The 26,060-nt window shown below is 51.6% G+C and overlaps 1 protein-coding gene across 2 annotated transcripts in view; it reads left to right on the top strand.

Annotated features, from left to right (window-relative positions):
* The window catches only part of ZNF536 (zinc finger protein 536), a 171,464-nt gene that overhangs the window by 74,715 nt on the left and 70,689 nt on the right, over positions 1 to 26,060 (top strand). For both annotated transcript variants that reach the window (XM_087421866.1, XM_014794865.2), the window contains exon 2: positions 1,428 to 3,599. In XM_087421866.1, the coding sequence (XP_087277992.1) occupies positions 1,430 to 3,599 (2,170 nt within the window). In that variant the 5' untranslated portion in view covers positions 1,428 to 1,429. The remainder of the gene's footprint in view (positions 1 to 1,427; positions 3,600 to 26,060) is intronic.

Below are 26,060 nucleotides of genomic sequence, written 5' to 3'. Positions count from 1 at the left end.
AGATGTGCAAAAACTGTTCCAATGGCAGGAAGCGAATTTGGACTCCTTCAGGTGGAAGACAGATCTGGAAACAGAAGGACCCCAGGCATGGGTTCATTGCCTTCCAAAGCTGAGCTCCCCACAGGCTCTGTGTGGAGGGAGTTGTTCCCTCCACCCCACCTGGAATAGTCTGGCGTTAGCCATTCTGCACAGGCTGGAGAGGGGGCAAAGAGGACTATTAAAGACAATTATGAAGACCAGCTTTGAATGTTAGTGTTTAACAAACAGCTTTGACTTCTAATTTTCTACAAAACACATACTGCAGGTACAATTTGTACTCATTACCGTATATTGGGAAAGTTATTAAAAACACTCAAACTTGGTTGAGACTTCCTATGGCATCGTCCCTGGATTTTAATTGGTTTTTATCTAATTTTATAAGAGATCTCTGTCAGCCCAGTCAAAGTCCCTGCCTCCAAGATCGTGCCGGTTGAAGGAGAGGGAGAGCCCATTACGTGGTGTAAGGCTTTGCCCCACCCAAATTTGAACAGTCTCAACAATCCACTAATATCCTGTCACGAGATAATTTATACTTCTTTTGATGGGCACAGTTACCAAATGACAAAATAACAGTGTTTCGTAACATAAGGGTTAAATCTTAATCTCTGAGGTTTGCAAAGCTGCTACTCGCAGTCTCCTTAAAATTTAATATACCTCGTTAATGCTTCCTCGCAAACACTGAAGGATTTTTATGATTATAATCATGTGTTACAGCACCTAGTACTGTTTCTAAGCAGCATACTAATCAGCTTAATGAGATATTACTGCACTTTTTGTTGACTAAAGCAAAATCCCTTTTATTGTTCTAAAGCCTGTCCTTTATTTTTTCCCAAAACATTATCTTGTTTTATTATGTACCAGTAAATATCATGACATTGGGTTTTTTTTTGTGGGGGAGGCAAATCATAAAATAATCTCTTTAATCTCAGACTGGTGAGTGTATTGAATATAGGAACTGGAAACAAAAATTCCAAGTGATTCGGTCTTGCAGTTACCGCCACTCTGCTCTTAGGAAAACTTTGAACTGATCCAACAGGTGCAAGTGCCACCGAGAGGAAAGGAGGACAAGTTCACCACGTAGACCCTTGATCTGTTATTAGGTGTTGAAAGTGGTGAAACATTAATAATTTAAATGTGAATGAATAATTGCAGTCTTTAAATGGAAAATACAAGGAAGACGATCTATCGCCAAAACAAATTTGAGGAGCAATGCCATATTGCGTAATTGGCATTTAATAATTCATTTTTTTATTATTGTTTTTGACTATAATTCCTTAGCATTATTATGTGTAGGTAAGGCATGAAATGCAAATTCCCCCCCAGCCGATGCTGTTGATTCACTGCAGCACGGCGCCTGGCACAGGTCTGAACTCTCTCTTTATTTCCAGGGATGGAAGAAGCCAGTCTGTGCCTTGGAGTGTCCTCAGCGGCGCCGGAAGCTGAGCCCCACCTAAGCGGCCCCGTCCTCAACGGCCAGTATGCCATGAGTCAGAAGTTGCACCAGATCACCGCCCAGCTCAGCCATGCCTTCCCCGAGCTGCATCCACGGCCTAACCCCGAGGAGAAGACGCCTGCGCCCCTCGAGGAGAAGGCCCACGTGCCCATGAGTGGCCAGCCCATGGGCGGTCAGATGGCTCTCCTGGCCAACCAGCTGGGCCGGGACGTCGACACCAGCCTCAATGGGCGGGTGGACCTGCAGCAGTTCCTCAACGGGCAGAACCTGGGCATCATGTCCCAGATGAGCGACATCGAGGACGACGCCCGAAAAAACCGCAAGTACCCCTGCCCCCTGTGTGGCAAGCGGTTCCGCTTCAACAGCATCCTGTCCCTGCACATGCGCACTCACACCGGCGAGAAGCCCTTCAAGTGCCCCTACTGCGACCACCGGGCGGCACAGAAGGGGAACCTCAAGATTCACCTGCGGACCCACAAGCTGGGCAACCTGGGTAAGGGACGCGGGCGCGTGCGTGAGGAGAACCGCCTGCTGCACGAGCTGGAGGAGAGGGCCATCCTGCGGGACAAGCAGATGAAGAGCAGCCTGCTGCAGCCCCGGCCCGACCTGAAGCCCCTGCCGCACGCCCAGCAGGCCCCGCTGGCCGCCTGCAGCCTGGCCCTGCCTGCCAACCACAGCGTGCCCGACGTGGCCAACCCGGTGCCCTCGCCCAAGCCGGCCAGCGTGCAGGAGGACGCGGCGGTGCCGGCCGCTGGCTTCCGCTGCACCTTCTGCAAGGGCAAGTTCAAGAAGCGGGAGGAGCGGGACCGCCACATCCGCATCCTGCACAAGCCCTACAAGTGCACGCTGTGCGACTTCGCGGCCTCGCAGGAGGAGGAGCTCATCAGCCACGTGGAGAAGGCGCACATCACCGCCGAGTCGGCCCAGGGCCAGGGCCCCAACGGCGGCGGGGAGCAGTCGGCCAACGAGTTCCGCTGCGAGGTGTGCGGGCAGGTGTTCAGCCAGGCGTGGTTCCTGAAGGGCCACATGCGGAAGCACAAAGACTCCTTCGAGCACTGCTGCCAGATCTGCGGCCGGCGCTTCAAGGAGCCCTGGTTCCTCAAGAACCACATGAAGGTCCACCTCAACAAGCTGTCGGTGAAGAACAAGGTCCCCAGTGACCCCGAGGGGCCTGTGCCCATGGGTGGCATGTCCCAGGAGGCCCACGCCAACCTGTACTCCAGGTACCTCTCCTGCCTGCAGAGTGGCTTCATGGCCCCAGACAAAGCTGGCCTGAGTGAGCCCAGCCAGCTCTATGGCAAAGGGGAGCTGCCCGGGAAGGAGAAGGAGGTCCTGGGGAAGCTGCTGTCTCCCATCTCCAGCATGGCCCACGGCGTCCCCGAGGGCGACAAGCACTCCCTCCTGGGATGCCTCAACCTCGTGCCGCCGCTGAAATCCAGCTGCATTGAGCGGTTGCAGGCGGCTGCCAAGGCTGCTGAGATGGACCCGGTGAACAGCTACCAGGCGTGGCAGCTCATGGCCAGGGGCATGGCCGTGGAACACGGCTTCTTGTCTAAAGAGCATCCGCTGCCCCGCAGCCACGAAGACACTTTGGCAAACGCCGGAGTTCTGTTTGATAAGGAGAAGCGGGAGTACGTGTTAGTGGGAGCAGATGGCTCCAAGCAGAAAATGCCTGCTGATTTGGTTCACGGCACTAAAGTGGGCAATCAGAGGGACCTGCCAAGCAAGCTTGACCCTTTAGAAGGCAGTCGGGATTTTTTGTCACACGGGCTGAACCAGGCCCTCGAATATAACCTGCAGGGTCCCGGGAACATGAAGGAGAAGCCCACCGAGTGCCCGGACTGTGGCCGAGTGTTCCGCACCTACCACCAGGTGGTCGTGCACTCCCGTGTACACAAGCGGGACCGCAAGGGCGAGGAGGACGGGCTTCACGTGGGCCTGGACGAGCGGCGTGGCTCGGGCAGTGACCAAGAGTCCCAGTCGGTGAGCCGCTCTACCACGCCAGGCTCCTCCAACGTCACCGAGGAGAGTGGGGTTGGAGGCGGGCTCTCTCAGACCGGGAGTGCCCAGGAGGACAGCCCGCATCCCTCCTCGCCGTCCTCCTCAGGTAGGTCTCCAGGGAAGATGGGGGAGGAGCAGCTTGCACAAGGGCCCTCCCTGCCCAGGGTGCCTGGTTCTGTGCAGGCCTCCGTGGGGAAGGACCTTCACTGCTCTTCAAGGTCAGTTCTGAGGTCACCGTTGCTTGATGGCATATGATGAGTGGGCTGGACACTGGACCTTGCCTTTCTGCCCTGCCTCAAGGGAAGGCTGTCATTTCAACTCTTTGGCCTTTCCTTGAACACTGGCCACCAGGAGAGTAAGTTGATCCTCCTCTCATGTGGTAGGGATGGCCAGCTGGCACATTTGCCGATGGGGCCTAGCCTACCATTCCCCTGCAGTTGCCCACCAGGCCCCATTTCATGCCCTGACTCCATCTGCCATCATCTGGTCTCCAGACCTGGGAGCTGGCACTCGGCTCCATCCATGGATGTGAATGTGGAAGGTCAGACACTCACCGTCTTTCTCCTAAGTGTATTCCCATAATTGTCTCCTTTGGGCCCCCCAGTCTCCCTCCCCAGACCTAACGTATCTCCTGTCCCCTTCCAAAATGACACTGTGGCTCACCTGTCAGGTGCCTCTAACCTGAAGAACCCTGCCACTCTCCTCTGATGGTTTGGAAAAGCACAGAGGTTTGAAACAGATGCGCGACTGCATGTCTTAAATTGTACTGTGTTACATGGGCGATACAGCTTTGGGGTCTAAAATAGCAAAGCAGAAAATCTGTCATCAACATGTCTGTGAAATGCTGAAGCTTCCTGGCCCAGTTTGAAAAGAAAAAAAAACAGTAGCCCAAGACGCCTAAATTAAAATTGCTACCTAACAGCAGGTAAGCTGTTGCCTCCATCCGTATTTCCAAAGCCCCTTACTAATGGATAGTAAATTGAAAGTTATATCTCTAGCCCTTTATAAAGAAAGCATCTCGCTAATACTGTAATCATTCTGCAACCTAACAACAGAGGAAATCATGCCATAACAAATACCCCGTTACTAATGGCAACATTGATTTCTGCAATCAGCCATTAAGTCTCGAAAATGAAAGACAGTTTGAGCCACCTCAAGGCACTGCGTTGCCCACTGTTTAAGATGTGGTGGCTCACTGTTGAGGGTCATTTTTTAAAAGTTCTTTTTTTTCTCTTCTTTTTTTTTCCCATCCCGTTTTCAATAAATATTTCAGTATTGGAGGCAATTCACCGCTCCAGTTATGAAGTAGATGCCAGTTTGGTTTTGTTGTTATTGTCATGCTTCAGTATCCCCTTCTTCTAGGGCAAAATTAGTATTAAAATAAAGTGTGAGTCTGCTGGCTTATTACAAACCAGTAAAGAATTGTTAAGACACATAAATCTGAACTGCACATTCCAGAGATTCCGATAGCACTTAATGCCGCTGCTTAAATACCCATGAAACACACTGTCTACTCCTGGAGTTCTGGGCTCGTTTGCGATTTATTTCTGGTGAGATACTCTGGAAGAGTTGAACCAGGAATGCGAGCACCTTGGAGGGGTGAGGTCGCTGCACCAGTGACCACGACATGGAGCCTACGAGATGCACGGGAAGGGTTTTCAAGTTTCGCTGTCTGACGGTGGGAACTCTGTACAAATGGTCTGGGCTCCGCGGAGGCAGCAAAGTGCCAGGCGTCCCGCCGTCAGGAGGGACAATTTCCGGCCTCCTGAGAAGAGGTCCCCTCTGCCGGGGAATGTTGTCTCACTGCTTTTGGATTGGGGACCTTGACAGGGCGGAAAGCAGAGAGCACACTGGCTCTCCTAAGGTTTTGGAGTGATGTGGAGTTAACATTGACAGATTTTCATCCCTCTCCCAGACCCGCTGAAATGGAAAGGTCTCAGCAGAATATTCCAGCACCAAATGTTCGGCTTTATTAATGACGTGTTTTTCGTGTTTTTCTCACCTTCTGGCCAAGTGATAGCCTCATGCTATTCCTGTCTCTGTTGTTTCCATCTCTCTAAATACTCTATGGAACAAACCCATTTTGCTTAAAAGAACCAACTGGGCTTAGGACTCCAAAGAGAATTATACTTTTTTGGTTATCTTCTTACTTTTATTTCCCTCGCTGAAGTATTTTACAATTGTGAATACTGATTCTTTCATTTCTGGTTGACTTCTTTGTTTTCTTCATATTCAAATTAGACCCTTTCATAATTTTCTGACTAAGTAGGAAAATTGATGGCATACCAGTATGCAGGCCGCATCAGTCGCAGGCCTGGGGCATTCAGGTTTTCCTGGGATTAGAACCCTTGACTAAATCTGGTTAGTCTTCCCTCTTGTTTCTAACACGTGTGACTTGTATAAAGTGCGATTCAAATAAGCATTTAAATAAAAATCTTGACACAATAGGTATTTTATTATTACCTGTTAGAGAGAAACCTGAAAGGTGAAGGGGAGAAAAAAAATCTTTAAGCCCTTAAGTAAAGAAAGGAGTACTTATTAAGGCTTCTGTTAAGAAGTAACCGCAAAACACGGTTTTACAAATTTCTCAGACTGCATAACAATGTCGCAAAACTTAATTTGCATCACTTGATTCTTTTTTTGTTGAAAACTGGGTCAGTAGGGCCTGAGAAACTATTTTTTCAGATCTTAACCAATGAATTCTTCTTTATAAATCGCTGCTCTTAACATGATAGTAGTTCTGAATTCATCATAAAAAACCTTTTTACAGAGAGCCTCTTAGAACGGATCTCCAGAAGGAGGCTTACAATGAGTGGCAGAGACGTCCTTTGTTATCTGATGTAATTCTTTGCAAAGGAGGATTGGGAACGGAGTGGCTGTTTAAAAATGTCTTGCTCAGACCGAGACGAAGAAGGGGTCAAGTTTGCAATCAAACAGTTATTGCGAGATGGGTGACTGTCACTGGCTGGGCTAATGTGGGATGCAGCTGTTTGTTATGTGAGCAAAAGAATGTTTGAATCAGTGAACATGTGAAAATGATTCCAGTGAACCAGAAAATGTGTTTGTTCTTTAGCTCTCCAAACTGCTGAGAACCAAGCTTAAGATCAACTGTGAAAACCAGGACCTTTGACAAATTGAGAGGTCATATTTTCTAACAGAAAATGGACAAAACTAGTCACACAGATCACTTCCGCATCTTCCCCCTTTGTTTTATTTCTGTTGTTGTTGTTGTTGATTTGACTTACCAATCATTTCACACCATTGTGGATGTCACTTCTGCCTCCGTGTACAATGCAAAGGGAAACTATTCGGAAAGCGGCAGTTTATAAATTTTACTCTTTTGTGACATTTAGAGAGCCGGGCGGCTGTTTTGATGCTCCCTCATTTCTGGCTCGCGTGCAAACACTCTGATGGCATTAATCTCTGCATCTTTCCCTAAAACCTCGTCTAAGACTATGCTGGGATCCAAGAGCTTCAGTCTGAGTCAGAAAACCACCAAAGTTCTGTTTCTTTAGATTTTGCTTTGGAAATCACGCTCAGAATAATTAAAACTTAATGTAGTAAGAAACGATACTGTTCATTATATCCAACAGGGCAGTTACCTTCCCATTCCCGATAATTTTGGAGAGGGGCTAATTGAAGTGTTGATGGTGGGAAAGGGGTAATTGAATGCATTGACCCTCTGTTCATTAAATAAAGTCGGCTAAGTTACGTGATCAATGGAGAGCCAGGGAGAGATGCAAAGATGAAAATATCGTTAACCCCTACTACTTCTGGTGTAATATTTTGAGATGGACCAGGATTATTTGATCAGCTGGGCTAGAAGCCTTGCGGGTCGGGTCTTCTTTTGTTGCCTGAGCCGCATTCCTGAGATGCTGGGTCTCCATCCTGTGCAGGCCCATTGACCGCAGCATCAAAGGCCTTTATCCGGGCTCCCTTGCACTGACATGGGGTGTAGAGTGATATGATAGATTTTCTTTCTTTCCCACCTCTTTTTCTCCTGTGGCTCCTCCTCCCTGCCCCCATTCATGATAACCACTGCCTGCTCCACACAAACAAATCCAGGCACCCAAAAGAATGAAAAAAAAGAAAAAGAAAAAATTTAAGTCTGAGGATTAAGATCTTCATTTTTTTTTTTTTTTTGCTTGTGCATTCCAATTGTTCTTAAAATATTTGGCAATGTCAATTAGTAACTGAGCAGAGTTAGCTGATGAACACAATTTTCCAGTAGGCTGAGCACCCTATTGTTGCCGAGCGAACAGCAGATTTCTGAGGTCATTATCATTCGCTGGTTGCTTGGCCCAGCTGCTTCCTGCTGCAAAAGCCAAACTTTATACTGGAGCTCGGGGATGGCGTGCAGCAACAGGGGGCTGGGCGGGGGAAGAGGGGAGCTGGCTGCAGAGCCGAAGACACTCATTATCAGCAGAGGAAACAGAAAGTAAAAGTTTCCAGGCAATTCCAGGAAAACTGCCCTATCAGGCTTCTCCCTCCTGTTCCTTTGCAAGTACCTTCCACCTCCAGGCAGGGAATTAGAAGGACCAGGAGACGCCCCCTGGGCATTGTGGCGACTAATCTCTTTGTTGCGCAGAATTTTGGAAAACAATAATTCCATTTAAAAATTTACTTAAAAATTGTTGACCCAATCTAAGGCGTGTGAGTGATTTCCTCATAGATAGACTCCTTCATTTTTATTAAAAACAGAAAAAAAGAAGAAAAACAAGTCTTTTTTTTTTAGATGAAATTAGTAACTTGAAATTAGTAAACTTGGGGATGACAAACAGGGAACGTGATTTTATTTTCCAGAGGGAACTTTTGAGCAGATAATAATCTGAAATTCCTTGTAAAATCAAATTTGATGTGGAACGCCCCCCTGCCCACCCTGGCCTCCCTTTTCCTGGCCCCCTCTCTCCCGCCCCCAGCCCCTAGTTTGGGAGCTGGTGAGTGAGCTGGAAAGCTGCACTTGTTTAAAGGTCAGCTGTTACAACCAAGCACCATATGCAGCCCTTCCGTCCCCGACACGGGAGCGCGTGCGGGCGGCCGCCGTGCCTGTGGAGATTTACGGAGGCTCGGCTCGCGTGTGCCGAAGCTGTGCCCAGGCAGACGCTGGCGGGCCCTTCCTCCCAGTGAGGCGGCCCCTGCCTAGACCAATATGCTGGCCAGGCTTGGGCTGTCTCCTGGGGTGTGTCAGATGGGGCAAAGGTCAGAAGTCCAGGTGCCCTCCCTCTGCTCTCTCCCCTTCCTCTGGATCTGCGGGATGGTCTGCCCACTGGGTCATCCTGCTGGAGCTGGGGTAAAGTAGCCCTCAGATGCTGATTCACATCCTCTTCCTCCTGTCCTGGGAGCCGGACGCCTACCAGCAGCTCCTTTCTATAAACTTCCCATTCACTTGTGCGCTTTGATGATCTTGTACCTAGAAGCAGTGATTTGGGAACACTCAGCACCTCTCTGGGGCTTTTGGTGTCTCTCTCACCCCTTTTCATGAAATCCCACTTCCATGGGGCTTCCTGATGGCGCTGTCATTTAGCATTTCAGAAAGAGAAATTGTACCGGCTCTAAAAGTCTTCAAAATGGAAGTGTGATACAGAAGACATGTGACATAAAATCCCAGAAGCAGAGCCTCCTCTGCGTCCCTGTAGATTCCCAGGATGCTGTGTTGTGTCTGAGGGATTGATCCTGGCTGAAGGGTCACTCACGCCCCACCGCCTCACCTTGCCCATCTTCAGGATGGATGCCATGTCGCCAGGGTCCCCCTCGAGGACTTCGGGGATGCTGCGTTCCTGCCCAGGGAGCTCTGAGAAGCCTCAAGTGCTCACGGAGTGCTCCTGGACGCGTGTTAACGCGAGGAATGGAAACGTTCATTTAAATCTAAATTTAATGGTAATAAGAAAAACACAGAGTAGCTAAGGACAGGTTACCGTGAGGCAAAGAATTAAGCAGTCGGTTTTCAAAATAGAGCACGGAGCATTAGCTGCGTGATTCCTATGCACTGGTACAGGAGGTTCCGGGCTCAGGTCCCGGCTGCCACCTTGGGTACGTGGGGCTGGAATTAGCAGTTGGCTTTGCAAACAGCCTCAGTGTGGCCCCTGCTTGGTGGTATGGCCCAAAGCAGGTCTCGTGAGCTTCCAGGAGCCTCCTTTCTCTCTCTCTCTTGCTATGCCTGCAGGTGGCTGGAACATCCTCCCACCATGTCAGCACTGCCAGTGGCTGCTACTGCAGAGCTGGGGCAGCCTCTGTTCGGGGGCAGCCTCTGTTTGGGGGACAGCTTGGGGTCCTCCTGTTCAGCCACATCCCTTCTCCACCAGGTTGCTTATTCCTTTGAATCTCTTCTTTGGCATGACGCTTTGTGCCCTGTTTATAAGAAGCACACTCCTGAGAAGGTAAAGCCTGCCTGAAAGGCTTCCTTGCCTTATACCTCAGCCATTTGAGGTCTGCCCTCCTCTGACAGAAGGTTCTAGTAGGTGGCACTCATATCTCAGAGGGGTGGAGATAGGAGCAAGCTTCAATAAGCCCCTGTTTTACTGGGCCTCAAGATTCCACTGGATTCTAGAGGGAAACCACTGGGATACTTGGGGATCTTGAGATGGAGAACAGAGGGAATCCTGGGGAAGGATCTACGTTGGGAGCATCTGCAGCATTCTGAGCCTGCGAGGTCAGAGGGGGATGAGCAGTTAGCTCCTCTCACTGTCGAGCTGTTTTGGAGTGTTGATGGTAGGGGTGGAGAAACACCTGCAGAGATCAGGAGATTGAATTTCTGCAAACATCCCAAATTCGTGATGATTGGGCTGGAACCTTTGCCATCTGCGACCCTTGGGCCTACTTGCTGCCCTTCTGGGTTCCTCACCTCCCTCTGCCTGCCTCTCCTGCGTCGGCATCTGACAGGCGCATCCCTCCACTCTTGTGGATGGGGCTGGCACATTGAGGGAGGCAGAGGGGGCTCCGTGAGGCCAGCAAATGCAGAGAGGGAAGTGGGCTCTCCAGCAGGGTGCAGGACAGGTGGTGGCGGGCTCTCGCTTCTCCCCGGGAATTGAGCATTACAGCAGCTGAGAGGAGCCCTGGGTCCCCCTTGCCTTTTCCTGGCAGGATGGGGCGACGGCAACATTTACTTAAGCTGTGGAGTTTGGCACCGCTGCTGCCAGGCGCCATCTGGAAAGCCCTTCTCAGAGAGCCGTGGACCCTCCCAAAAGAGCTGAGGGGAGCAGGACTTGGGCTGAGCTTCAGGGCTTTCTTCTCGGGCAGAACCTGAGCATCGAGGCACCTGAGCAGGGCTGGGGGGTTCCTCTGGGAGCCATGTCACTAAAATAGGTCCCCCGCAGTTTGGACGTGGTTTTGTCTCTGCTGGGCCTCTCCAATTAATTCTGAGCCAGGTCTGGTTTAGCTTCTCTTTGTCAGGAGTGCACTCACTTTCCTGGGGCTGTATTTCTATTTATTTTGTGTTGCATTTTGCTTGCTGCTTTCACCCAAGTCCTGGTATGTCGTGGGTGCGAAGGCATGGAGCCAGCCAAGACTGTTCTGGTTAGTTACTGATACAACCTGCAACAACAGAGCTTGTTAACATCATGTAAGAATGAATATCTTGCTTCTAAAATGTGCTGGGGAGACAGGATGGAGAATTCGGCAGCCTGGCTTGTGACAGACAGGGCTGAGCTAAGCACAGAGATTTGCCACCATCCTTTCCCTGATCCACATCTTCAAAAAGGGCTGCGAGCCCCAAAACAGTGCGTGTCTGAACACTCCCTACAGCCGCCTGATGGGTGGGCTGGGCACAAAGGGAGCTGGCTGAATGCAGGGGCGCAGTCCCGGCGGGATTCCTGTGCTCGTGTTTGTTTTCTCCTCCCATCAAGAGAAAGTTGTCCAGGGCCTGGCTTCTTGTGGGACCCATCTCTTTGTTGCTGTGAGCTGGGGGTTTTGTGTGACATGTGGCATGTGTCTGAGAGAAGTGGGAGGCACAACACAGCTAAATCCTTGGCTGGGCTGCCCACCACTCCACATGGGGGGCCTGCCTCCTCTTGGGGGTCCCCAGCCAGGTGCTAGCAGGAGGAAGTGGGTGGTGGGTGGGCTTGGCTTTCAATGCCTGGTCACTTGCTTTCAAAGAGTGGCGTCATTTTCCAGCTTCTCCTGGAAGGCAGGGGACACCTTTGGGAAACCTTTGTATGTTTTACTCTGTGCCTGGGTCCAGAACATTCCACAGAGGAATCTGTTCTTTCCCTGGCGGAGGCACCTTGCTGGACTGGAATTGAGACGGACACCAGCTCTTTTCCTTTTATTTGACCTCAGTTCCAAAGCCATGTGCTGTCTGACAAAACAGGTCCCCACTGTGGGGCTCTCTTCTCTTCATTAAAGTAATGTCCTGAAACTCTTAACGCAGTGGTTGCCATCGTGGTTTTTGGACACCCTCGGTTGTCTTCAATCATCTTGAGAGGCATTTTGGAAAATTTCCAACTTGCTTATGTTTAGTTCAACACAAAATGTGTGCAGTGGTTGTTTCCTTGAGGACCAAGACAGATACATGTTTCTCTTCATTGCTGAATATATTTTGTTAAATTTGTTGCTAAAATAGATGTTTTAGGTTTTTTTTTAAGTAATTTGCCCTGAAAAATTGAAGTGATCCTTCAGCAAAGCTGCTGTGTGACATACAATAATCTCTGTTGTGGGAGGAGCCTCGGCATGGTTGTCATTCGCAGCTGGGGCCTGACCCCTCTCTGAAATGTCCTGTACCAGTGGCCTTCAAACTCTTTCCACTCATTCTCCTCCAAGAGGAACGTTTACTGACTTCTTTATTGCTATTATTGCCGCTTAAGGACATTTTAATCGTTATTTTTCTTACTATGAAGTAATTCCTGTTCATCTTGGACATTTAGAAAATACAGATAAATAAAAATAAAAAATAATTTTAAAACATGTATGCCCACCACCACTCGGAGATAACCACTGTGAACATTTTACTGCATCCCTTTGCAGTCCTTTTTGGGCACCTAATGATGTATTTAACAAAAAAGGATCGTACTGTACATACTTCTATATGATATAGTTTTTACTTAAATGTGTCATATATTTTGTGTCATTGAACATTCTACATGAAGATCAGCAAACTTTTCCTGTAAATGGTTGTATAATAAACATTTTAGGCTTTGCAGGCTGTGTGGTCTCTGTCATAACTACTCATTTTTGCCGTGAAAGGGTGTGATGGTGTTCCAATAAAACTTTCTTTACAAACACAGGTGACAGGTGGATTTGGCCATGGCTGTCTTTGCAGGCTCCTGTCCTATAGTAACAGCTCCCCCTTTTTTTTTTTAAACTTCACACAAATAAAACATTCTTTGAGAAAATATTAGAAATACAGAGAAGCAAAAGCAAAAATCTACATCAATAAAGTGATTTGACCAATCCTGTACCGCTGAGTATAATAGGACTTGCTTCCATTTTTTCATTTCTGCACCTAAATCTTTCTGATCATCTGCACAATTATTTCCTCAGGGGAAGCTCCCAGCAGTGGAATCTCTGGCCACCATAGGCAGCACGGAGGCTGCAGATGTATGTTACCCTGCAGGGGGCTGCTTCCTGAGCCTTTTCTTCCAATGCTGGAGTTTTACCATGAGAAAGTTCCTGCTAAGGTTGGATTGAATCTGTCTCCCTGAAGCTAGGTAGTTCCTTAACACCAAGCTACTCTGTGACTCATGTCCTCATTCATAAATTCACTCATTTGTTCATTCATTCATTCATTCATTCGTTCGAGGACAAAATGCTTATTGAGTAGGTTGTGAACACCGAGCAGTGAACTAGGTACTGGGGGTACAAAGATGAGTGGAGACACATCGCAACGTCCGGGGGCTCAGAGCCTGAGGAGCCTGGACAAGTCATTAACAGAGTGAATGGTTGCACGGGAGGGCCTACCCCAGGGGCTAGAGGAGCACCCACTTGCCTTGGTGCCCACATTTGTTCCTGAGGGACCTGAGAGGATGAAGGAACCTCCTCAGTCACCTGAGTAACTCCTTAGACAGGTAACTCCTTCCCTGTGTAGAATCTGGCCAATCAGGTGACTTCTGGACATCCCAGCTCAGCCACTGTGGTGGCTGTCCTCTCTCTCCCTGGCTGGGAACTGGGGTCGAAATCACTTTCTTGCTGCAGAAGAGGCCCTAGGGGATAGTCCAGCTGGTGCTTTTGAGGAGGGCCCCTCAGGACAGGAAGGGGGCAGGATGGGAGCTTGTGGGGGGCTCGCAGCTTTGTGGCATGTGTGGCCAGGCAGCCCATACCACACGGGGCCTGGCCCTGAGTGGGGGCGGCAGGGAGAGGCAGGATGGCCCTCCACAGCAGAGAGCGAGGGGCAGGCTCCCGGCTCCCCCTCACCAGCCCCTGACCACCCTCCCATTTTCGTCAGCGGTTCATGAGCCGGGGGCAGGGCACGAGGCAGGTGTCAGGCGGTGTGTGGACCCCCATCGGGCTCCTGCAGGTAGAACCTTCGAGAACCTGTAAGACCCACACTGCGAAGGAGGGCTCAGCTTTATCCATTTGACCCAGACTCACCTGACTTCAGAACTGTCCCTGCCTGCCCCACCGAGGATCCAGTGAGTCCTATGGGGCTGTACCCCCATTACGAGTCAAAATGTCCATCATCGGTGGCGTCAGTGGAGGATGGCGGGCACCATAGACAGTACCAGTTTTCTTCTTGGTGGTGGGACATGAACTGAACGCAGACCCACTATGAGGATGGGTGGAAACAGTTTCTTCTAGTGCACATCAAACCTCCCTTGCCCTTTATTTTCAGTGAAATAAAACATAATAAGCCTGGCTATTAACCCAGAGACAAATACATTTTCTAGTGTTTAAGAAACAGCTCAGAGCAGAGCACACACCTCAGCGCAGATCTCGGCCCCACACACATCCTCAGGTTTTAACTACGCTGTGGGCTATTCTGGCAGCTCACTCCCCTTCCTGGGGCCTTGGCCTTCTCATCCACACCACTAGACTTGGGATGGGGAAATCTGGAAGGCTCTGAGAACCCTTTCATCTCCTCCTTCCCCTCCTCTCCTCTCCCGCCTTCCCTAGTGTTTCCATGGTCCGAGGGGAGCTTTCAAGGGTCTCACCACTATTTCCTGAGCAGAGAATTAGGGTCTGTAGGGTCAGTGGATTTCATGGATTTTTGTTGATGTTTCTCTCTGAGCCTCAAGCAGGTGGTGCAGTCACATCATCTATGAGGGGCCCAGCGTGCCTGGTTAGTGGTGGGGCTGGGCAGACCCTCTTTTATCTCCTTTCCCGCTGGGTGCCTTCCCACCTACTCTTCCTGTCTGAGGCCTACGTGCCATGGAGACAGAGTCCTGCCTCTGGAGAGAAGCACCACGGCCCCCCACCCAGTGCTGCTGAAGGTTTGCCCCTCCACTCCTGGGGCCTGACCTCGCAGGGCCGCGGAGGGGTGGAGAGCGTTGTGATCACAGCGGAGGGCTCCATTGCTGGCCCTCAGGAGCTGTGTGACCCAACAAGGGCTCCTTAGCCTCTCTGTGCCTCACCTTCCATGGTGCATTTGCACTTCTATAAAGTGCTTAGCATAGTCCCCAGCTCTAGGAAGTGCTCAGTAAGTGTGGTCTGTTATTAGGATTATTCTGCACTATATGCAGATATGACTGGGTGAAGACCAGGAAACGTGGCCGGTTGCTTGGTTGTTGGGAGTCACGCAGCACCAAAGGGCCGGCCCTGCTGGTTTAGTGTCACTGAGTCTGGCCGTCATTTGCCCGTGTCCCCAGTAGAATGGTGGGACCCATCAGACTTATCCCACTCTCTGGACTGGAGGATGATTTGGGGCCCTTGTAAAGTAGAGACTGGTGTTGTTCTGGGTGGGCAGCTTCCTTCCTTCATACAATGTGTGGGGTCATACAATGTGGTTCAGTCTCTGCTCACTCTCCTCATGTATTTTGTTGCCACCAATGAATCCCAATTCAAACTGACTTTACAGCTGTAACCACAAAGATTCAGTGGTTCGAGTCACTGAAAGGTCTGGGGGTTGGTCTGGGTGTATATGATGCAGATGTCGCAGCTCGATTGGTATCCCCAAGGACTTCCTCCCCTCCTAGTAGCAAAAAGGCTGCCACAGCTCAGAACTCACATCCCCACACCACAAAACAGAACAACACTCTTTTCTGGGAGCCCAGAAACTATCTCTGCATTTTATTATGTCTTACTGTATTGCTATGACCATTCCTGAACCCGTCACCATGGCCGGGGGAATGGCATGCACTACCTGGCTCAGGGCTCACCCTTGGCAGGAGATGGGGGAGTGTGACCTCATCCAGCCCAGTAGCTGAGAATGGGAGAGATGAGCTTTCCCACAGGGATTCAGATGGAGGAGGCGTGAAGCCTGAGCAACAAAACAGTAACCAAAATTTCACAGCTGCCAGGTTGTGCCTGCAGCAGAAGCATCGGCTCCCTGTTCAGAACATCCCAGAGACGTCCCAGCCTTCCTAGCGAGGTGGCGAAGGGTCTGTTACTGTAAGGAGGGTCTGCCCCGCCGCTTCCTCCAGGACTTGCAGAGCTAAGACTGTCCCGCGTGCGTGCGAGAGCTGGTCCCTTGGCTGCTTTCTCCAGGTCCATTTCTGCCTGGAATCTCTTTGTGTAATGCGGAGCCTCTTCTTAGCCTGGGAGTGACAAGGGCCGCCACCAGAGTCAACCAACACATTTCACTGTGTGCCCGGGGCTGTTTCTCTGCCACGTTAGCAGAGGGAAGGGGCCCAGAGGAAGAGAAAGTGCGATTCTCTGCTCTTGAGGAGATGGGCCGACTTCGGGGAGTGAGCCGTGCGTAAAAGAGAGCCGGAGAGGCACAGAGCAGCGGTGGCTGCCTGCGCAGATATGGCTGGTGTGCCAGGGCTTCGCCCACCTTCCCAGGTGAAGGGGAGCCGTCTGATTGTTTTCGCCCGCTGCCTCCACCTCCGCTGCCCCCTCCCCAGGTAGAGACACAGTGACCAAGGGAAAACGCGCAGTTGTTTCAGCTCTGAGAGGACACGGTGGGAGCTGAGACTGCATCTTACTGAGCAGTGGCCATCGCAGGAGCTAGGCGCCGTGGGATGACAGAGGGCTGAGTGGGGGGAGCCTTGACGCCGGCACCGGGCCTGATTTCCCGGCTGTTGGGCAGAGAGCAGAGTGGTCCACAGAAGGCACCACTGGGAATCCGCCACCCCACCCCCCACCCCCCAGCGCTTATAGTCTGGCCTGGGAGACTGAGGCACGGGGGAGGAGGTACTGAGTTCCAAAGATAGGAAGTGGAGGAGCTGGGATTCGAACCCACGTCTGTCATACCTCTTGCCTGCTAATTCGCTCTTGGGTCGTGCTGGCAATGGGGTGAATGCAGCAGGAGGCAGAAGCCCTGCTCACCAGCCCCATCTCCAGCTCCATGCTGGCACAGACCAGCCCTGTTAGAACAGGCTCTGGGGAGCCCAGAAGATTCCTCCTTCCCTCTCTTTGTGTCCCAGGGAGGATGTCCTCGCATCTTTTCTGGAAAAGACACGAGGAAGGGGGATAGCCCGGCACTTGCTCAGCTCTGCCGAGGACTGACTGGCATCCACTCAAGCTCCACACTTAGACTTGCTGTGGTTGCAGATATCCCCTCAACCCCTGCTCAAGGTCACATGCACAGCAGGTCATAAATGTCTTGGGACCATGTCCCCAGGGTGCTTCTAGTGGCCCACGACAGAGAGGGTGGGGCCACAGGGGCATGGCCTGGTGGATGGGACTGTGAGTCCTGATTCAGGGGAGCCAGCTCTCGGCCTGTGCGAGCTTGCCTGAATCTCAGGTTCCCCTGTCCTTACAACGCTAGGATGCTCTGCCAGTGTCATTTACCTGCTCTCCTTTACAGGCGGGCATTGGAAGGGGGCCTGGGTGTGTGTGGGGACAGAGGACGGGACACGCAGGCAGAGGCTCATCACTGGCATCAGCCAGCGCTGTCTAGTGAATATACTCTCTCCCCCCAAGTCCTTTTCCAGGAGAAGAGGGGGACATCTCACCGGTGATGAAAAGAAAGAGAAGGGAGGCCTCTCATCCTCCTCCCTGGTTGCACCGTCCTCTGAGGTGTAAATTAGGAGGGCAGACTTACCATCTGGGAAGCCTTCCAGAAGAGGGGCTGCTGAGTTCTTTGTTATCGTGCCTCACGGCGCCAAACGCTGAATGTAGCGGTCACTGCGCACTGGCCATGCCAGGCAGAATACTCTGGGCTGTCACTCTGCCCTGGACCCACCTAGGGTACTTCCAGGAAAGGGACTGGCTTAGCTGGGGGGCCTAGTCTGCTGCCATGGGTCGGGGAGGGGTGAGCAGGTTCAAATTGCAGGTAGCTTCTGGGAATAGAGCATTCCTGTGACTGTGTGTGTGTGTGTGTGTGTGTGTGCGTGTTGGGGGCTGGCACGTGTCTGGATGTCTGTTGTGTGTGTTGGGATATGAATGTATTGGTGTGAGAGTGCTTGTGCTGTCCTGGGCTGGTATTGCTGTGTGGACATCTGTAAGGTGGCTTAATTGTTTACATGTAGGTTGCTGAGGGTGCATGTGTCGCTTTGTGCTTGTGTGTATATGTTTAATTGTGTGTTGGGTGTCTTGGGCATGGATGTATTGGTATGGGGGTGGATGTGCACGCACTCAATATGTGTGTACGGGTGAGGGTGGGTTGGGATGTGCGTGTCAGTGTGTGTGGGGTATTAAGGTGTGCATTAGGATGTGGTATGGGATCTGCAACTATGTTGGTGTGGCTGTGTGGTTTGGGGGAGTGCATGTTTCTGTGTTAACACGTGTTAGTAAAGGATGTGTGTGTAGAGGTGTATGTAATGGTGTGTGGTGTGTGTGTTGGTGTAGGTGTCGGGTTGTATGTTGTGTGGTTGTGTGTATTGGGGAGTGCATTGGTGCACTGATGCGTGTGTTAGTAAAAAGTGCATAAGGGAGCGTGGGGTCTGAGAAGGGGCACAGGGCATGTGAGTGCCGCTCTGGGAGCAAGCCCTCATGGAGATAAGTTCAGTTTGCCATCAGTACCCATGGGACTACCCCTCTCTGGGACAGTGGGAACCTTGGCTCCATGTCCAACTCCTCCTCCCTGGATGAGCATCCTCCATGAGCCTCAGAGCAGTTGTGTCTCCTTCCTCCCCGTGCTTAGAGTTCATGGACACAGTAGCAGCCTCAGCGACAATGTGCCTGTTGGAGGCCAGGGCAGCGGGGTCAAGCCATCAACCTGGGCACTACACTTTTGGTCTGCAGAGTGTGGAATAGCTTCAGCAGCTTATGAAGTGATCTTGCAGCCACTTTGGGGTTTAAGTGGCCAGGTTCTATGGCTGCCATGGGGTGCAGGCCTGGGGGGGGTGGGAGGTGAGCCTTACTGATCTCCCCACAAGGGAGGGTCTTCAGAATGGTGCTCCAAACCAGCAGCAGGCATGGAGGGGGGTCAGTCTGGTCAAAGCCTGGGGGCCAGATGGACACCAGGCCCTTGAGCAGCTCAGGACCAAATGGCTTTTCATGGCCTCTGTGTGCACATGGCATAGGACTCTCCCTTTCCTGAAATTTCAGCCCATGGTCTACTAGCCATCTCATAAAGTCAGAAAGAAAACATGTCAGAAGACAGCATGTGGTGGGTCAAGGCAGCCATGAATTTGGTGAAAATTTTCCTGAAATCATATGGAGCAGTGAGACCCCCATGTCAGCTCCGTCCAGCTTCTGCTGGAAATTTGTGAAGCCGGGTACTTTGGAGGCAATGTTTTAGTTAGTGGTGGAGGAGCTGCTCTGAGATTTGAGCCCTGGTGGAAGAATGGTGTGAGGCTCCGGGAGACTCTGGGGAGAGGAAACCATGAGTGGTAAAGAAGAAGGGTGCCCACGAGGGAGAGAGCAGATTCCTCCAGGGTGGGGCTCCTCTTTCTTATCCAAGCTCCTTACCAGGGAAAGCACGGCCCATGGAGGCTCAGAGCCAACTTTGATAGCTGTGGCTCCACAGGGAATTGGGATGGAACATACTGGAATCCCTGAGGGGTACTGGAGATGCCTGATAAAGACCGGGGCTGTCAGAGATAGTGGGGTGAGTAGTGAAATTGGCCCAGTTGGAGTGGTCATTTGAACAACTAGGCTACATCCCTTCCATGCTTAGAACTCTCCAATGACTTCCCATTGTGCATGGAATAAAATCCATGACCAATGAGGCTCCATAATCACCTACTCTCCCCTCACTTTGCTGAGGTCCTCTTACCTTCTCTCTGTCTTCAGCCCCATAAAGCCAGCCCTCTCGGTGGCATTTGCACCGTCTGTCATCTCTCAGGCCTGCTCTTGAAACAGACTATCCCAGGCGGGTTTCATCTCATCATTCAGATTTCACCTCCAACGTCACTTCCTCCGAGTGGCCTTTCCATGACCCCCGATATGAAATATCCCTTCCCCAGCCCCTCTCTGAGAGCATTATTCTGTGTTATCGTCTTTGAGGCTGTTGGGAAGGCTCATGCTCACACTTACTGATTTACGTCTCTCTCATGTACTTACTCGCGGTCTGGTTTACTCCCCTGGTGTGGGCTCCATGAGAGCAGGGACTCGGGTTCACTGCTGCATCGCCAGTGCCCACAGTAGTGCCTGGCACATGGCAGGGGCTCAGTAAACACTTGAAAAAAACATTGTGGTAAAATACACGTAACATCCAAGTTAGCGTCTTAACCATTTTTAAGTGTGAGGTTCGGTGGCCTTAAGTACATTCACATTGTTGTGCAACTGTCACCACCATTTACCCACAGAACTCTTGCATCTTGCAAAGCTGAAACTCTGTCCCCATTAAACACTAACTCCCCGTCCCCCTCCCCACAGCTGGGCCACCACCCTTCTGCTTTCTGTCTTTATGAATTAGACGACTCTAGGTACTGCATGTAAATGGAATCATATAGTATTTGTCCCTTGTGAATGGTTATTTCACTTAGCATAATGTCCTCAAGGTTCAACCACATTGTAGCAGGTGACGGGATTTCCTTCCTTTTTGAGGCTGAATAATAATCCTTTACATGGATATACCACATTTTGTTTTTCCACTCATCTCTCATCTATCTTTCGGCTCTTTCAATAAACATTTTTGAATAAATGAATGAAGGCAGGGGCATGGTCTCTGCCTCCCCTCTCACCCGTCCCGGGGGAAGAGTTGTAGCCTTGAATTCGTGAAGGCAGGTGGTTATATCCTGTGCCTGGGCTCTCCAGAAGCCAGCTGAGCCGCTTTCCTCAGCAAAGCACGTAGGTTGGGACCTGGGACTTGGCCACCAAGACACTGAGCCTTTTTGCGGGAGAGTTCCTGGAGCAGGGATGAGGGTCAGCCTCTGCTCAGACCTTGGGCCACTGGGCAGGCCAGCGGGTGCCTTGAGGGGATCACAGCTCTTCCACAGGGCGTGAGCGTGGCGGCCCTGTAGTAGCTTCTCTTCCTAATCCCGCCACGAGGGTTGTGCCCACGGACCCGCCGAGCGGCCGGTGTGTGTGCGCCGGGCGCTGTGCCGTTGGGCAGGCCAGGTGGAGAAGGGGCAGGTGTGGTGCCACGCCCTGGAGCTGACGCTGGGGGGGAGTGGACACAAACAGGGCAACAACAGCCCGTGGCAAATGCTTAACTGTCCACAACCAGCAATGCTGCGTGGTTTCGTCAGAAGCTGAAATTCCAGAAAACAACCAGTGGTGTCCACTATGTTTTATTGGAAGTCCGCCGTTCTCCTGAAAGCTTGTCCTGAGCCTTTTGAAACAGAATCCCTGTCTCACTGATGCACACAGCCTGGGGTCATGGCGATATGGGGCAAAGATCAGGACACAGTGATTCAGTTTGGGGTGGGAAGTGCGGTGACTGACGATGTCTGAGAGAAGCCAGCAGGGAGAGCCGTGCCTGCGGCTGGAAGGATGGAGGGGAGGGACCCTCAGTGCAGACTCGGCCAGCTCATGGGGGAGCGCCTGGAGCTGTTGCTATGTGCACCACGTCCTGCGTGCCCCCCGGGCCCAGGGCAGGGTGCTGGGGCACGTCTCCCTCCCTCTGCTCAGGAAGTCATAAGCTGGGGTGGGCCGTCCACACTGAGCGGGGGCACAGACCACAAGGCACAGCCTGTCTAGGGGTCAGCTTGTGTGGTGTGGACCCAACAGGGTTTGTGAGGGCTGCAGGCATCTTGATGGAGGGAGTGGGAAGGCACCTGCCAGGCGGCAGGATGGAGAAGATGGTCTTAAGAGGGAAGCTGGTGGGTTGGAGAGGGGCAGGAATGCTGGTGGATGGGCAGCGGAGTAGAGCAGGGCTCTGGAAGGCCTGCGTACCAGTGCCGACCTACGTCCTGGGCAGGGACAGGTGACAAACGCTGAGATCAACAGGGGAGGAGGCGGCAAAGGACGCCTTGGCTTGGGGTGTGGGGTCAAGGGGTTTCCAGGCAGAATTTCATTCATTCCTCTTGGCTGAGAAGGTTGAGAGGCCGGATGAGGGCCTTCCACCTGTCCTGTAAAGGTGAGGTCTCTCCAGGCCTCCTGCGGTTTTCTCCCTACCGTGGATGGGCTGCTGCAGACCCACTCCCTGCAGTAGGATGTGACCTGTCTTAGCCTCTTCTGGTTGCTATGACAAAATACCATAGACCGACACATGAACAACAGACATCTGTCTCGCACAGTCCTGGGGGCTGGGAGGTCTAGGATCAAGGTGCTGAGAGATTCAGTGTCTGATGAGGACCTGCTTCCTGGTTCATAGATGGCTGCCTGCTCACTGTCCCCTCATGTGGTGGAAGGACGAGGGAGCTCTCTGGGGTCTCTTTTATGAAGGCACTATTTCAATTCATGAGGCTCCACCCCCATGACCCGAACACCTCCCCAAACCCCACCTCCTTGTACCATGACATTAGCGGTTAGGATTTCAACAAAGGTATTTGAGGGGGACACAAACATTCAGTCTACAGCACCTCCTCACTGGTCCCCCCGAAAGCAGTGTTGTTGATCAAGCCACTTATCCAAACATAAACGGAGCAGAATAGAAAATGGCGGGAGGGCCGGCCCCATGGCTTAGCGGTTAAGTGCACATGCTCCGTTACTGGCAGCCCAAGTTCGGATCCTGGGTGCGCACCGCCGCACCGCCGCACCGCTTGTCCGGCCATGCTGAGGCCGCGTCCCACATACAGCAACTAGAAGGCTGTGCAACTATGACATACAACTATCTACTGGGGCTTTGGGGAAGGGAAAAAAAAAAAAAAAAGGAGGATTGGCAATAGGTGTTAGCTCAGAGCCGGTCTTCCTCAGCAAAGCCGGTCTTCCTCAGCAAAAAGAGGAGGATTAGCATGGATGTTAGCTCAGGGCTGATCTCCCTCACCAAAAAAAAAAAAAAAAAAAAAGAAAATGGCGGGAAGCCCCAGCATGCTGTGAACTTTATCAGCCCTCTGCTCGCCCATTGGTTCACTGGTAAAACCCGTCTCCTCATGGGGACAACGTTACAGCCAATCCGCCAGACCCTGCTCCACTTGCAGGGTAACCAGCGATGGTTGGCTGACGGAGGCAGGTCCTGAGCGGGGATGTCCGGCAGGTTTTAACTCATGACACGCAGCCATGGGCAGATGAACCCATTAAACACTCGGCGCCCTGCTCCTCCCAGACGCCCAGCCTGGCTCGCAGCTCCCACGGCCCTCACACGGGGATGGGGAGGGCGCCTCGGGGCCGACCACGGTCGCCAGAGACAGACAGTGGCCACCTTGGAATCTCAATACAGGTTACAAAGCAAATTCTGCTTTCCTCAGACTGTGCCCAACTTGCCCAGATCTTCCCCACGTACTCTTTACTGCTGGAAGCACAACAGTTAGCTGTGATGGGGAGCCAGCCAGAGAAATCAACAGCACCCAGTGGTCTCTGGGGGAAGAAATGTAAGAAAAAAAAGTATTATACGAGTTAAAGCCGTTTTTAAAGTGTGTTGCCATTTCAAGCTGCTCCCACGGCCGGCCCCCTCTCCTCCTTGGGGGGCAGCGGTGGATGGGGGCTTTGAGAGATCAGTGTGAGTCGTGGGGAGGGGGGACGTGCGCTCCATTTCCAGCCCTCCTCCAGCCTCCCCTCCTGCTGGCCCACGGGAACTACTTCACCTGCACGCTTTTCTGAGGGGGCGGGGAGTAAACTTTTTACTTTAGAATAGTGTTGGATTTACAGAAAAGTTGCAGGGATAACCCAGAGAGCAGAGTTCTCGTGTACCCACACCCGCTCCCCCGTGTTAACATTACTCAGGTATGTCTGTCACGAGCTGAAGTCCATGCTTTATTCAGATTTCCTTAGTTTTCACCTGATGTCCTTATTCTGTTCCAGGATCCCACCCAGGATATCATATTACACTTAGGTTTCCTTTTTTTAATTAATAAACTTTATTTTTTAGAGCAGCTTTAGCACCCCCCCCACCTGCCCCACTGTCAACATCCTAGTTCTCACGCCTCCTTAGGCTCCTCTTGGCTGTGACAGTTTCTCAGACTCTCCTTGTTTTGGGCGACCGTGACAGTTCTGAGGAGTGCGGGTCAGGTGTTTCGTAGATGGTCTTGCACTGTGGGTTTCTCTGATGTTTCTCTCTGGGCGGGACTGGGGTTATGGGTGCTTGGGAGGAAGACCACGGAGGTGACGTGCCCTTCTCGTCACATTGTATCGAGGGTACCTGCCATCAAGCTGACTTGTCCCTGTCGATGTTGACCTCGGTCACCTGGCTGAGGTCGTGTTTGGCAGGTTTCTCCGCTGTAAAGCCACACCTCTTCTAGAGAAAGCGGGTAGGCAGGACCAGCTACGTGATTTGCAGGCCTCAGTGTAGAATGAAGGGTGGAGCCCATTGTTCAAAATGATTAAGAGTTTCAAGATAGCAACAGCAGAACACTAAACCAAAGTCAGGGTCCTTCTAAGCACCAGGCCCTCTGTGACTGCACTGGTCACGCTCCCGTGAAGCTGACCGTTTGTGTCATTGGGCCCCCCGGATGCCCCTAGACCCCTGTGTGCACAGGGAGAGGAGCCCTGGACCAGCAGTCATCGACCCCTGGGCACTTGAAGGGGGCGGATGGCTGGGAAGGACCAGAGACACCCAGAGCGGTGTGGGTAACATCAGAGTGGACAGAGCATGGCAGTACATCACAGGTGTCTGCAGAGGTCCTGCTGAGGCACCTGCGGGAAACGTGAAAAGTCAGCCTGAGCGCCCTGCAGGCTTTGCCTGGACAGGGAGAGTGGGCGGGGGTATGCCTGAGGCAGCAGTTAGTAGCAAACAGAGCAACTCCATAATTTTAAAGAAATGTGCTGCCTTTATTTATTTTATTTTCTCCTTTTTCTCAGTGCCCAGAGCAGCACTTGCTCCCTGGAAGACCTTAGAATACTTTACAAAATGCAAAATGAGCCTGTTTACGCTGGGCAAACCGGGGCAACCTGTTGGGGGACACCTGGCGACGGCAGCCCCTCTCCTTGCGCTCTCTCCTTTGCAGAGGAGGGCACCTCAGGTGCATACCTGTGGAAGCGCACACCCCTCACCGCAGCGTCATTGCGACAATAAGTGTGTACAGCTGCTGCCGGCTTCTCCTTGCTGTGACTCACCCAGCTGTTTAGAGAAGGAGAGAGTATTTCTAATCAGCCATATGGCATGGAGTTTTATTTGCCGTGGTAAGTTAAAATGTACGTTATTGGTCAGCATCTTGCATGCAAATTTCGCCAGTGCATTCCAGGAGTACCTGCAGAAGAGAGTGGTGGCAGGTCGATCTGTGTAATTACATTGCTTCGCAGGCTTGTAACGTTGCCATCCCTAACTACGCCGGTATCTCGCCGCGACGGCTGCCTGGGGATATTGCTGCATGACTCCTGTAGGCAGAGAAGATTATGTAAACATGGTGTGCCATCTCGAAAGTGAGTGATGAAGTTGAGTACTTGTTGCAAAAATTAATAAATGGCTGGTTTACATGTGATGGAGGAGTCTCCCGTGTGAAAACCGAGTCACCTGGTGTAATGGTGGATAAATGCACCTCCAGGCACAGGTGACTTGAGGAAATTCATCCTTTTTTCTATCGATATGATCAAATGGAGAATTCTAGTCCATGCCCTTAACTTTCCACTTGACTAATGTGAAATCATCACAAATTTGTCTTTCTCCTCCGCTTTGCCTGTCAGAATCTTAACCCTTGACTCAAAGGAGAGCACGTCAGTAGGGTGGGAGTATGTGCCGTTTCTAGAATGGTCCATACTGGCCTGTGCTCCTGGCCTTGGCAGGTGCTCTTGCTTCACTCATATCTCTGGAGCACCTGCGATGTGTCCCGAAGTTGTCGTCCACTTAGTAAGTCCACTCTGAGCCTTGCTTCAAGTGCCACCCTCTCCGAGGAGCCTTTCTCTCCATCTCTGTCTGCAGTGCTTCCCTCCCTGGAAAATTAACCCGCTGCCCTTCACACCCCTGCTTCCTTGATGGGACCTATGTTTCTGTCACTGCCTGTCTGTCTCCTCCTAGGAGGAATATCCGTGGAGTCAGGCAGACTGGGGTCCGAATCTCAGTTCCACCATGTACCAGCTCGTGTGACCTTGAGCAAGAAACCTTTGGAAGCTGGAATGTCCCATCCATAAAATGGGAAACGCTAGTTCCTAGTTTGTAAGGTTTTTAGGATTG

Source organism: Ceratotherium simum, chromosome 33, assembly GCF_057802395.1.
Source record: "Ceratotherium simum simum isolate JZ-2026a chromosome 33, ASM5780239v1, whole genome shotgun sequence".
Taxonomy (NCBI): domain Eukaryota; kingdom Metazoa; phylum Chordata; class Mammalia; order Perissodactyla; family Rhinocerotidae; genus Ceratotherium; species Ceratotherium simum.
Note: the sequence above shows the minus strand (reverse complement) of the source record. Positions and strands in the feature narration are given on the sequence as shown.